The sequence below is a fragment of the Syzygium oleosum genome, unplaced genomic scaffold (genome assembly GCF_021117445.2).
Source record: "Syzygium oleosum isolate NSW1041296 unplaced genomic scaffold, Sole_v2.1 Sole_v2.01, whole genome shotgun sequence".
NCBI classification, from domain to species: domain Eukaryota; kingdom Viridiplantae; phylum Streptophyta; class Magnoliopsida; order Myrtales; family Myrtaceae; genus Syzygium; species Syzygium oleosum.
The window spans coordinates 37,987,194-37,999,225 of record NW_026607485.1 but is presented as its reverse complement, the minus strand read 5'-3'; the positions used below and the strand labels follow the sequence as shown (position 1 = coordinate 37,999,225).

Sequence of the window (12,032 nt, the reverse complement as noted above, 5' to 3'; positions counted from 1 at the left end):
ATATGAGTTTGTCTGAGTGTTGAGGAAAGTCAAATTGGGGTTCTCATGTAGAAGATTAAGCTGCAACTTATCAAAGGAAGCGAGTCTTTTGCGTTGATTAATTACCCTTGTCTATTGCAAAATTGAGCCTTCTCTAATCGCAAGCAACTCTTATCATTTTTAGACTAACTCGATAAACTTGTCACTAAAGCAAATTTTTATTTTTATTTTATACTGGCAATGGTTCTAACAATAATCTAATGCAAAAATGGTATTTGACTTTCTTTTATGGAAACTTAAGATTTTTAGAACACTAGGGAAGTAAATTTCGCAGATTTTGGTTGCTAAACTATTCATATTAGAAAAAAGCAAGCTTCATCAGTCTGTCAAGTAACTTCCTCGGAGAGCAGAAAAACTAATTTAATTTTTCAAATTATCCGAACAGAGTAATTTTAGATGTTGGTAATAGCAAACTTTTCATATACACATACCACAATTGTCAATAAATATAAGGATAATGATACAAATAGTTCATAAATTTTGGTTATTCATGAATTTTTAATTTGTTCAATATAATTCTTAAATTTTAATATAATGTTAAATGTAATCCCTAAACTTTTAATATAGAAAATGTTCAATGTAATCTCTAAACTCGAATTAATGAAAAGACTACACTGCACGTTTTCATACAATTCAGAACTTAAATTGAATAAGTACCAAAAGTTCAAGTATCACGTTAAACAAATTAAAAGTTCATGGATTATATTGCAATTAAGTTAAAATATTGCAACTATGCCAAAGTTGAACGAGTGTTTGTATAATTTTCCCATAAATATTCATTTTTGCTGCCTCGTCCCCTCCTTCGGGACTGTGTTCGTGGAGAGGAGAGAGATGAGCAGGAACAGCAGCAAGCTGAACTCGGTGTTCTACGCCGCGTCGTACCACCCGATCCAGGCCGGAAGCATCGACGGCACCGACGTCCTCCCCCACGACAACGCCGTCTACCGGGCCCACCTCTGTTCCTCCGCCGGCCTCTGTAAACTCCCACCACCACCCAGATGACCCGTTTTCTTTGCTTGGTTTCTGGTTCCTGACCCGTCTGGTTTGCTGCGTTTCCGGACACCCAGATGACCCGTTTGGCGATCCCAAAGCCGTGGGTGACCCTTACTGCACCCTCTTCGTCGGGCGTCTCTCCCACTTCACCTCCGAGGACACTCTCCGCAAGGTCTGGTCTTGTCTTTGTCTTTGTCTTGATTCTTTCGGCTGTTTCAGCTGTTGAGCTCCGTTTGAGGTGACAATGATTGCCTGCTTCGGAAGTACTTGTGACATGAATAAATGATAGAACTTGGCGTCTGTGAGGAAAGTGTTAGGAGCTGAAACTTTGTTTTAAATTTCGAGAAAAGGTATGGGAATGCGTGCTGCAGTTGTGGTGTGAAAAAGTCCTGTGTATTTCGGTTCTGACTGCTAAATTGAGCACTTTTCCTTGAATTTCCCTTTTTTGCTGTTTGTCTCCCGGTCGATTGCGTAGTATCTTTCGATTGATGAATGCTGCTTTGGTTTTGTTGACTGACGATATGAGTTCCCTCGTGCAGGCTATGAGCAAGTATGGTCGCGTGAAAAACCTGCGCTTGGTTAGGCACATTGGTAACCATCTTATAACCTCTTGTAATTTCTATGATTTTCAGTTTGTGGAGAGACCGTGTATAAGTGCTTTGGGTTGATAATGCCCGACTTTGCTTTTATTATTGCTTTTGCTGTGTCGACTTTACTTGAAATGAAAGAAAGCTTGGTGACTTGCGCATTATTCATTGGATTAACAGAGCCGCAATGCTCAATCTCGAAGCACCTTGTTACATGCTTAATGTTTTGATCCCCTAGTTTTTATGGAGATATTTCAGTGGCAGTAGTGTATATAACCTTTTTACCTTCGCGATAGCTAGTTTGAAGCTAGTAAGGGTCACTGCTTTATTATATTCTTCATCCTGTGCATATGTCTCGATTGCGTTTTGGATGACATAGTTATTTCTACCTCCTTTTCAATTCAAGGTGTTGGCATTGCAAATTTCTTACTCTGTCAGTACCTGTTTGCAGTGACTGGTGCCTCAAGAGGTTATGCTTTTGTCGAATATGAAACTGAAAGAGAAATGAGACGGGCATATAAGGTACTTTTACATTGTTCTTGACAATACTTCTTTCTGATACCTTCCCTCATTAATCTTTCTTGCATTAAATAGTAGTTTTAGGAAAGATGCCAGAAGTTCCTCATCCTTTGAGATGTACCTAGACTTATGATTGTCATTGTGCTCGATGCTTGATAAAAGCCTAATGTTGAGTCTTCTGAATTAGCCCTTGTGTCTTTGAGATAGTCTATGACATGCTGCTGATGAGGCTTTTATTGTTAATTCATCGTTGACGTTTCGCCGTGCAGCTTCTTAAGAGCTTTTTAGATGCCTTTCTGATCATATCTAATAGCTAGATACATTGTGTAAGTCGACCTCGAGATCTAAAACTATGAGTGCATTTTGATTCAAAAAGGGGATAAAAGGACATGCAAAATTAAGATAACTATCTGTTTAGAGAACAAAGTGGGTATGTTGGGTGTGGGACACTTATGCCATGTTTTGTTAAAAAAAAATACCTCAATATCTATAGTGAGAAACTATTAAAGAAATGTGTAACCTAAAAAAAATGAAAAACTACTAGAAAATCACACATTTTCACAAATATATTGCATCCCAATGCGTGTTATTTCATAATTTTCCCTCGTCTTGATGCATAGATTAGTCAGGCACTAGGATACTTGCTCATATCTGGCACACTTAGCAGAGTCTGAGTAACATAAACAGACTTCTGTCGAGTCGTTGTGAGAAAGCCGAAATCTTTAGAGCGTGGAAGGAGTGTAAAGCATGATTTTTGTGCCCGTTTAGGTCAACCCAGAATCCTAAAATAGTGTGAATTTTTCTGCACGAAGATAGCAAACGAAAGCATTCAGAATAAGAGATTACTTGGGTTGAACGAGGTAATTTGGAGCTTGTCTTGTAGACCCCGCTTTTAGTTTAACTTTTTGACTTTTAGGTCAACTTTCATTGAAAAGGTGCTTAGAAGCGGAAATGGTGTGGTATAGTTAGATTCTGTATATAAGTGTCAAGATAGCATATCTATTTGACTGAGACTAGCTTATTTTTTAAAGCGCTTATACATAACTGGGTTTTTTCCCTTAAAACAGGAAAATGCAAGCAAAGCATTAACATATCTCTTCTTCTGTAAAAGAACAGGAAAAACACCGAAAAAGCTGCTTTGAAGCTAGTCAGTAACTAACCTAGATTGCAATCCATAGCTTAATAATTATCTCTCTATGAAACTTGACATTACATTTTGCAGGACGCTCACCATTCTTTTATTGATGATTCTGAGATTATAGTTGACTATAATAGACAGCAATTAATGCCAGGATGGATCCCAAGGAGGTTAGGTTAGTCCAGCAACCTCTTTCTTTTCTTTCCTTGCTGCCAATATAAATTATGTTGATTCTAGTAATTCCTGCCAGGAGGAGGCCTTGGCGGTAAGAAAGAGTCAGGACAGCTTCGGTTTGGAGGACGAGAAAGACCATTTCGAGCTCCTCTGTAAGTATTTTTCATTCTTATATGGGTTTATGCTGTTCGCTTGAATTTCGATTAGTTTATTATGCTTTTGTTTTGCTTTTACATGTATGATATGAGATCTATCTGTACATTCTTTTCTTAGATATCATTTGCATTGACTCAAGGAACCGTAGTCATTGTTTGTGGGATATAATATGTTCCATCTCATTCAGCACATTGGTCACATCTTATTTGGTCTATGGTTATGAAGGTCCCTTGAGGAAAATGCACACTGGGAAATAAGGATCGAGTTAATGAAGTTTTATTTTTTTCCTTTTCTGGGGTTAACTCAAGAATAAGAATTTTGCTGTTGAGAGTCATAGTCATATCTTATTTTTTCTAGCTCCTTCCGGTCAAAAGTCTTCATTGTCCAGCTTGAATAACGATTATCAACTTGTCATCAATATTGGATGTGATTATTAGTCTTCATCTGGGAGGAGACAAATATGCAAGAAAAAGTTCTAACCTCTACCATTGTTTTAAAGTGGTTACAGGGATAACTGTTGCTGATTTATACTTGTTTCATGAAAGAAAATTAGCATAGCAAAAATAAGTCTATACGTTAGCCACACAAGAGTATTTAATATGGGCCAGTCTATATTATCCTGTATCTTGTTATAATCTATGATGGAGAACTTTGCTTGGCCTGAGTAAACCGATCATGAATTTCTTTGTTTTCATATATTTATAGATCATGGAAAAAAAGAATGCATATTTAATTTAATAGTTCAGTCTGAATTTTCTTTGGGTTTAGGATATTTGTGGCCAGAACGAGTTATATTGGATCTTCTAGCATGCTAGAATAGTTTGTTCAAACGCGTTGGGTAAAGTTTAGGGTCTTAGGTAATGGAGAAGCGGCATGGGTGAATTAATTTCACTAACCGAAAGTTGAAGGAATAGGTGTGATCCTTTTGGACACTTAAAAAATCGGAATATTCTGTTGCAAAGATGAAGCTGGGTCACATTTGATGATACTAACTCTTTCTCTATTTCTCGTTATACGATCAGTCGCCCAATCCCATTGGATGACTTGAAGAGGCTGGGCATCCCACCTCCCCCAGAGGGACGATACATGTCACGTTCTGAGGTATTGTCTCTGTTGTATCTAAATTCTGCATATAGCTCCATCAAAATGCATGTTTTAGCCTTCTTGAGATGGTTAGGAAATTTCATTTATATGATTAAACTTCTATACCTGAATGTCGTGATATTTCTGAGGTTAAGTTTGACCATGATTCAAAACTAAGACCTAAATGAATAATGGCGTTGATGGAGGTACTAACGTTTACTAGTTGAGCTCGCTTCCTCATCCATTCCTATTCAATATCCACTGCTCAAATGTTTTCTATTCTTGTTGCACCAGAACAGATTTTCCATAAAAAAGGTGCTCGCCTTTTTACACATGAAAATACTATTTCCACTGTTGAAAATTTCTTTTGACCACTTTTTTGCATAAGCAAGCTTGGAATCAGCCTCTCTATAGATCTGTCTGGATACTTGTTCCACTCCCCTCCTAAGATACTCTTCTTTTTTTGGCATTGGTGCAAACCATCACCCCTGAGGACTTAATTTGTGGGCATGGATGAGCATGAAGGTTAAGTGGCATTTCTGAGTTTGCTGTAAATTTGGTGGGAGGTTACCTAGCAGGAATTTTCCAGTTTTGAAGTGATTTATTTGGGATAAAGTCGTGGAAACTCTTAACTTACGTTCTTCTATATTAAGATTTTAATGAAATATTTTACTTGAATGTACTATCAGAAATGGAACTAGTGATACTTTTTCTTGGTATAGGTTTCCATGCTATATTTTGCATTTTGTCCCTCAGTAGGCATTATGTCTCCAACTCCATTAGGGGGAGGAGGCTATTATTAGCTTTCCATACTTCATTGCACCTTAATGGACGGATTTGGGTTTGGTAAGTCCCGTGGAGTGACTGGCCTTAGAGACAAAATTTATGCACTTTTGGTGAACGGGCTTGACCTTTTTTTCCCCTTTTGACTTTTCTGTGATAAATTTATGACAACCTGCACTTCCTTATGTCGAGTTCGTTCTCCTTTAAAAAAGTTGCCAGAAAAGTATCTGAGCAGTAGCCCTTTTGAGTTTTTCACGATTCGTGACATTTATTATGAAGCTTGTATATCAGAATGATCTCACGTCTTTTTCAGGTTCCATCACCCCCTAGAAGAGGACAGGGTTTGTTAGATAAGGAAGAAGGATCTCACAGAAGCTCTAGGAACAGAGAAGCGCATACTCACAAAAAAAACTCCAAGGAGAGGGAAGATCGCATGCATGGGAGGAGCCCTGAGGATGTATTAGATCACTCTTACTATAGAGGTTCTGAGGAAGAACATCGCCATGATAGGAGGCGCCATAAGGATAAGGAGTTTTCCAATAGGAAGAGCTCGATGGAATTGGAAGAGAAGTATCATTACAGAAGCTCTGTGGAGAAGGAAGAAGCTGTCAGAAGCTCTTTGGATGGGGAAGATCGCTCTCACAAACGGAGCTCCATCGATGATGACGAACGTGTCAAGAAAAGGAGCAAAAGAAGTTCATCGGAGAGAGAGGATCATAAAGAAAGAGACTTCTCTGATAGGGAGGAGCGCCATCACAAAAGCAGGTCTCGAGATGAGAGAGAGCGCTCTTATAAGCATGACAAACATCGTGAGAGATCCCATCAGCGTGAGGGGAAAAGATCTATCAGTCGGGAATATGCATCCAATTATTGATTTTTGGGAGGTTTGCATTTGGTTTGATTCCAGAGAAAGATGCACATAGGGATTGCTTTTTGCTTGCCTTTTACAGAATGTAATTCACCATCATTAATCTGTTCATAATGAAGTTTGATTTGCTTTTTAAGTTCATGGGAGGAGAATGATGTGCATAGAGATTTTAAGTAACTGGATATCTCATGGAGAATGATGTGCATAGAGATTTTAAGTAATTGGATATCTCATGCAGAGGTTTCCTCGACATTTCTACATCGAAGCCATAAAGAGAGGGGAAAAGTGTCAAAAAAGTCATAAACCTTTTGTATTGGTGCCAATTTAGTTCTAAATCTTTTTTTGGTGCTAATTTAGTCCTAAACTTTTTGCATTTGTGCCAATTGAGTCCTAAATTTTTTTTTTGCGCCAATTCAGTTCTAAACTTTTTGCATTGGTGCCAATTGAGTCCTAAACCTTTTTTTGGTGTCAATTCAATTCTAAACCTTTTGAATTGGTGCCAATTCAGTCCTAAACCTTTTGCATTTGTGTCAATTCAGTCTTTCCGATTAATTTAGCTCAAAAAGGTTTAGGACTGAATTGGTACAAATGCAAAAGGTTTAGGACTGAATTGGCACAAATGCAAAAGGTTTAGGACTCAAGTGGCACCAAAAAAAGGTTTAGGACTCAATTGGCACAAATGCAAAAGGTTTAGGACTAAATTGGCACAAATGCAAAAGGTTTAGGACTGAATTGGCATCAATACAAAAGGTTTAGGACTCAAGTGGCACCAAAAAAAGGTTTAGGACTCAATTGGCACAAATGCAAAAGGTTTAGGACTAAATTGGCACAAATACAAAAAGTTTAGGGCTAAATTGGCACCAAAAAAAGGTTTAGGATTAAATTAGCATAAATGTAAAAGGTTTAGGACTTTTTTGACACTTTTGCCTAAAGAGAGTGCGCAGCGGAAACTTTTGCAGAGGACGGTTTGCCGGTGACGAGGAACCAGAGGTGTTTTGGCACTCAGTTATTGATTACAATCGATATTGTCGTCATGTAAAGTTTAACCAGAGGTGGGGATCCGAAAGGCATACCGAGTGAGACTTCACTATCCGGAACATATAATTCCTTTTGAAGGTAGTCCATCTGCATTACTTTCGGATGCAAAATTCTCATTGAAAGTAACTTTTTAATTGGATAGATGACGCGTTGTGCTCCAAATTGGCAAGGAAAATTGGATTGTTACCTTATAAGCGCAGACTAATGCACCTTTTTTATCATTTATTCACTCTAGTGCTATTGTCTTTTTTAATTCCTACCATGATATCCTTCTCAAGAAGCTGCTTCACTGCCACGCAGCGGTCCGTTTAAGACCCAATTATCTAAATTTCTCTGCCGAAAAAATCGTCTTATAGTTCATCTATTCATCTCGAGGGAGGAAACGGAACCCCATTATCATTTTTGACCTATTAGGCGTCATACTCTATACCTGATTAACTTTACAAATTAGCGTCACCACGTCTCGTGACATGAGTTCATCCCATCTTCTACAAATGTCGAGAAGCTGATTTATCCGAAAGTGAACCGACGCGTCCATCTCATACTGTTATATATGACAACAAAGGTGACAAGGACCAAAACATATCAGGGGAGAGCATACATGTGTAGCAAGAATGTCTACAAGAAAGTCAAAAACACAGCGCTCGGCCACGCCCAAAGAGAGTAGGGTGTTCACATATTCTGTGGCTGTACAGCGTACATTGAAGTAAGAAGGCCCGACTAAAATTTGCAACTAAACATCGTTGGACATTTAATATAAAGACACGATCGCATGGGACACTTGCAAAGAAAATACATATGGACTAGCCGAGAAGACAACATCTCTCAACAAGCTCTTGCACTGAGGAAAGTGCCTCAAGACTGCAACATGTACAACTTCCATCTGTTTCAGTTCCCACAAACCACCTGGATCGGGGGCACAAAAAAGATGCAAATAATTTTGATCAGAACAGATGGATCTCTTTGAAAAAGAGGCAGAGATCAGGTAGTAATCAGGCAATCTCTTTTTGAGTGTGGTCCAGGTCTCAAATGTCACACGCAAGAGTGACTACGGTGGATGATGAGATAGCTACAATCTAACAATTAAGAGCAAGTACACGAGAAGAAACAGGAAAAGGTGTATTCTCCTTCAACACATGCTCTCTTTGTACTCATTGTTCCAGCTGTGAAAAGCAAATTTGGATACACAGGACGGCTGCATTTCCTATTCCAGCAACCAAGTTCGGAAATAAAAAAAATTGCTAACACAACATGCACAACAGAACCAGTCTAATGAGTATGAAGGCACAAGTAATGACCTAAATAACTCGCAAGTCTGTACAGTGTCGAAATATCTATTTTGCACCATCCTACCTCAGGTTTGTCTTGTGCCTACAAACTCATGCACTCATGCAACAATTTCTGATTTGCAGTCACTGGCAATAGAGACTCAGCTCATGGTCTCTTCCTTAACCACAACTTCACTAGTATTGGCCCTCTGTGCAGCCCTTCTTTTGGCTTGAATTTGCCGCACATATTCTGCCACTATGACATGGAATTTTGGAGCAAGTTTACTAGATGAAGTAACATTAAGTCCTGCCTTCTTCAAAGCCCGGGTGACGTGCTTTTGAGCTTTCTGGAAGTGGATGGTACAAAGAGAAGGAACGGTGGATCTCAGTATTGGCTTCCCACATGTTATTGGTCCCGCCTGAGCACTATAAATAAATGGATAATCAGTCGGTCACAGATAGCACGAAAGGGAATCGTGCTCAAATACACAGAAGATAAATCACACATCTAACAAAAGTTTTGCAATCTAAAAGACATGATTTAATCACTGTAGAAAATTAATTAAATAATTCATGAATGCTTAAGTCGTTTCAGGTTTCTAGTAGAAACTAGAAACCTGATCTTAAAGAACAATTATTAAATAATTCATGACAAAATCAGTTGCTTCAGGGTTCTAGTTTCTACTAGTAGACATGATCTTACCCTGAAACACATCAAACAGGACAATTTCTGGTGCTAAGCCCCAAAGAAAAAAAAAGCATAGACACCAAGAAGTAAAAGCGATACAACATGGGAAAGGATGTAATATATATGTAACCCTTGATATGAATATTTCTCTTAAGCCACAACTTCAGAGCAGGGAACTGGAACTCCATATAAGACCTCTTAAAAAGAAGCAACCAATTCTCCTTTTCGTCCATTGGGAGATTATTACCAAGAATTAATCAGCTAGACTTGATCAATCACATTCTCCAACCAGTCGGTGTATCTCTATATTGAAATTCCACTAACAGAGACATGGTCATCACCATTATTTGATGGGACTTTGTTCCCAGGAGAGTGAATCGCCCCTCTCATCCTTTCCTGTCCCCAACAACACCCCTGATGGGGAAAAAGGAAGAAACAGTGCCCACCCTCGTTACTCAGCTTCAACCCAAAGGAAAAGCATCTAAGGGAGTGATGGAGATCATAACATTATATATCTTGATAGTATGATTACTTCACATATAAAATTTACAGGTGAAAATGCCTAAGTAGTGACCTAGTGCAAAGCTGGACTTCAAATTCGAGAGCAATCAATCTGAGTTTAGGCACTTCCTGCCCCAGACTCTCACCCCAAGAACTCATTGAGTTTGCAAAACATACACATAAACCTTTTTTAGTACTCTGAGTCCCCTTCACTAGGATTCATGCACTAAATATCTGAGATCCATCCAACTCGCCAAAAGAAACAACTCAACTTTTCACCTCATGTAGAAAGCAAGGCTCTTTTCTCCCATTGAATAAGCACTAGTAGAAACAGGGCCGAGGTAACTTAAAAGCGTCATACTAGAAGATACATCAAGAAATCGGAATCTTAAACTCCTTTAACATAGAAGATAATCGCATCGCTTTCTAAAGTAAATTACATGCCAAATGCATTCTCTAATTAAGCATTTTTCTATCCCCAACTCTGACCGAGTAGAGTTCCCTTCCTCTCCTGTTCTCACATAAACACTTCTATCTAGTAAATACCTGAATTGCAACTTTTCCTCCATATGGGTCACGCCCATTACAAACAATATATAAACACTCCATTTTCTATTCAATGCCACTGATGTTTTATCAGAAATAACCATGGTTCGACAAATTTCGATCCATCCTCAAATGGCCAGTATCCACAATAATTCTATCGGCTCTATTCGTCACCGCAACCCGCACTAAATGATCCGGACAAAGGCGAGACAGTAACAACAGCGAGTATATTACCCAGCAAATAATCTGCACAATTTTCAAGATAAGCTAATCAAAGAGGGGCAGGGCAAAAGAATCACCTTTTGATGACATAGCTGCAAGCCTTGTAGAGCTTCTGCTTCGAATCGGACAATATATGCAAATGGCAAAAGCTCGTCAAAGCCATGGCCTTCAACTTACACCCGACGAACGCGCACCTATGATTATTGCCCCTCGCCTCGAACTCGATCCTACCCACGACACTGTTCCCGACGTTCTCCCCGATGCCTTCCCCGTTCGGCCCGTCCCGCTCCGACCCGTCCGCCTCCACCCGCTGATTCTCCTCCTTGAAGGGGCTCTCCCCGTACTTCCAGTAGAAATCCCGGTACTGCACCTTGAACTCCTCCATGAGCGCCCAGTAGTGGTCCCGGTAGCACCGCGAGAGCTGCCTGAGTCGGCGCGACCGCCGCCGCAGCACCTCCGGGCGCGTGAGGTGGGAGGCGCGGGCGAGGGCCGAGTCCTCGCGCCCCGGCGCCAGGGCCCGCCGCCGCCGCCGCCGCTGGTGGAGGCGACGGCGTGGGGGCGGCGGGGTTCTGGGGTCCGATTGGGGGAAATTAGGGTTCTTGAGGGGTGGCTTTGAGGAGGAGGAGGAGGAAGGGTGGTTGTGCTTCGAGGCAGAAGCCATGGAGAGGGAGTAGAGAGAGAAACCCGCGAAGGAAGCGAGCGAGCTATTGCTGATCGGGCAGGTAGCGATCCCTTTCTAGAGAGAGAGAGAGAAAGAAGAGAGAGAGAGAGAATCTGCAGAGGGAAGAAGAAGGGGCAGATGCTGACGAGAGGTTGAAGACGAAGAAGAAGAAGAAGGAGGAGACGAAGTTTGACCGTCGCCGCTTTTTGTCGCCGTGCGGAGATTCGGTTTTTTTTTTATATATATATTATTTTTTTCCGTTTTCAACCACCAAGAGATTTTGACCGCAAATTCACTCGGAAACTTATTTTATTATTATTTTTTTTTTTTTTAATTTGTAATTGTGGGAATCTAACTATAATAATACGCCGTTGGGTATTCCGGCAGTTTTGAAATATTTGAAGATAACGGGTCGGCCTGATTGAAGCCATGATCGCCATGAAAATTGCCGACCGCCGTGAAAGCTGCTGAAATATTTGGCGGTAAGGACGTTCATGGCGGAGGAGGTTATGACCGCCGTGATAGCCACGGTTTCGAAATATCTGGCTTTGATATATTGGCAATTTTGCGACGGTTCTGTAACGGCCCCTCGTGTCACACGGTCTTGTAACGGCTTTGTACCGTTTAATTTATTTCTTTATAAACCATTCATTAGTTTGTAACGGTAATTTAATAATTACCAATTGATTTATAACGGTTTCGCAGCCCCCTCTCTCTCTCTTTCATTTGCCTATAAAATTAAACTCCAAATCACGATCTTTTAAGACA

The 12,032-nt window shown here is 40.1% G+C and overlaps 2 protein-coding genes across 3 annotated transcripts; one reads left to right on the top strand and one right to left on the bottom strand.

Moving 5' to 3' along the window:
* Positions 1-821: 821 nt before the first annotated feature.
* On the top strand, positions 822-6,479 carry LOC115664600 (U11/U12 small nuclear ribonucleoprotein 35 kDa protein). The gene is made up of 8 exons (XM_030586515.2): positions 822-1,015; positions 1,107-1,204; positions 1,572-1,623; positions 2,071-2,141; positions 3,361-3,451; positions 3,527-3,602; positions 4,629-4,707; positions 5,786-6,479. Exons 1-8 carry the CDS (start codon positions 871-873, stop codon positions 6,344-6,346), a joined length of 1,173 nt encoding a protein of 390 aa, XP_030442375.1. The 5' UTR covers positions 822-870; the 3' UTR covers positions 6,347-6,479.
* Positions 6,480-7,779: 1,300 nt separating this feature from the next.
* LOC115664601 (uncharacterized) lies at positions 7,780-11,377 on the bottom strand. Of its 2 annotated transcripts, XR_008817265.1 has the most exons (3): positions 10,681-11,377; positions 8,732-9,072; positions 7,780-8,284 (listed from the first exon to the last, which is right to left on the bottom strand). XR_008817265.1 is itself a non-coding variant. In XM_056314943.1 (2 exons), the coding sequence occupies exons 1-2, from the start codon at positions 11,262-11,264 to the stop codon at positions 8,808-8,810; spliced, it is 849 nt and encodes a 282-aa protein (XP_056170918.1). In that variant the 5' UTR covers positions 11,265-11,376; the 3' UTR covers positions 8,485-8,807. The 2 variants fall into 2 exon arrangements, 1 of the variants encoding a protein (XP_056170918.1); XM_056314943.1 differs by lacking the exon at positions 7,780-8,284 and having other exon boundaries at positions 8,485-9,072; positions 10,681-11,376.
* Positions 11,378-12,032: the final 655 nt, after the last annotated feature.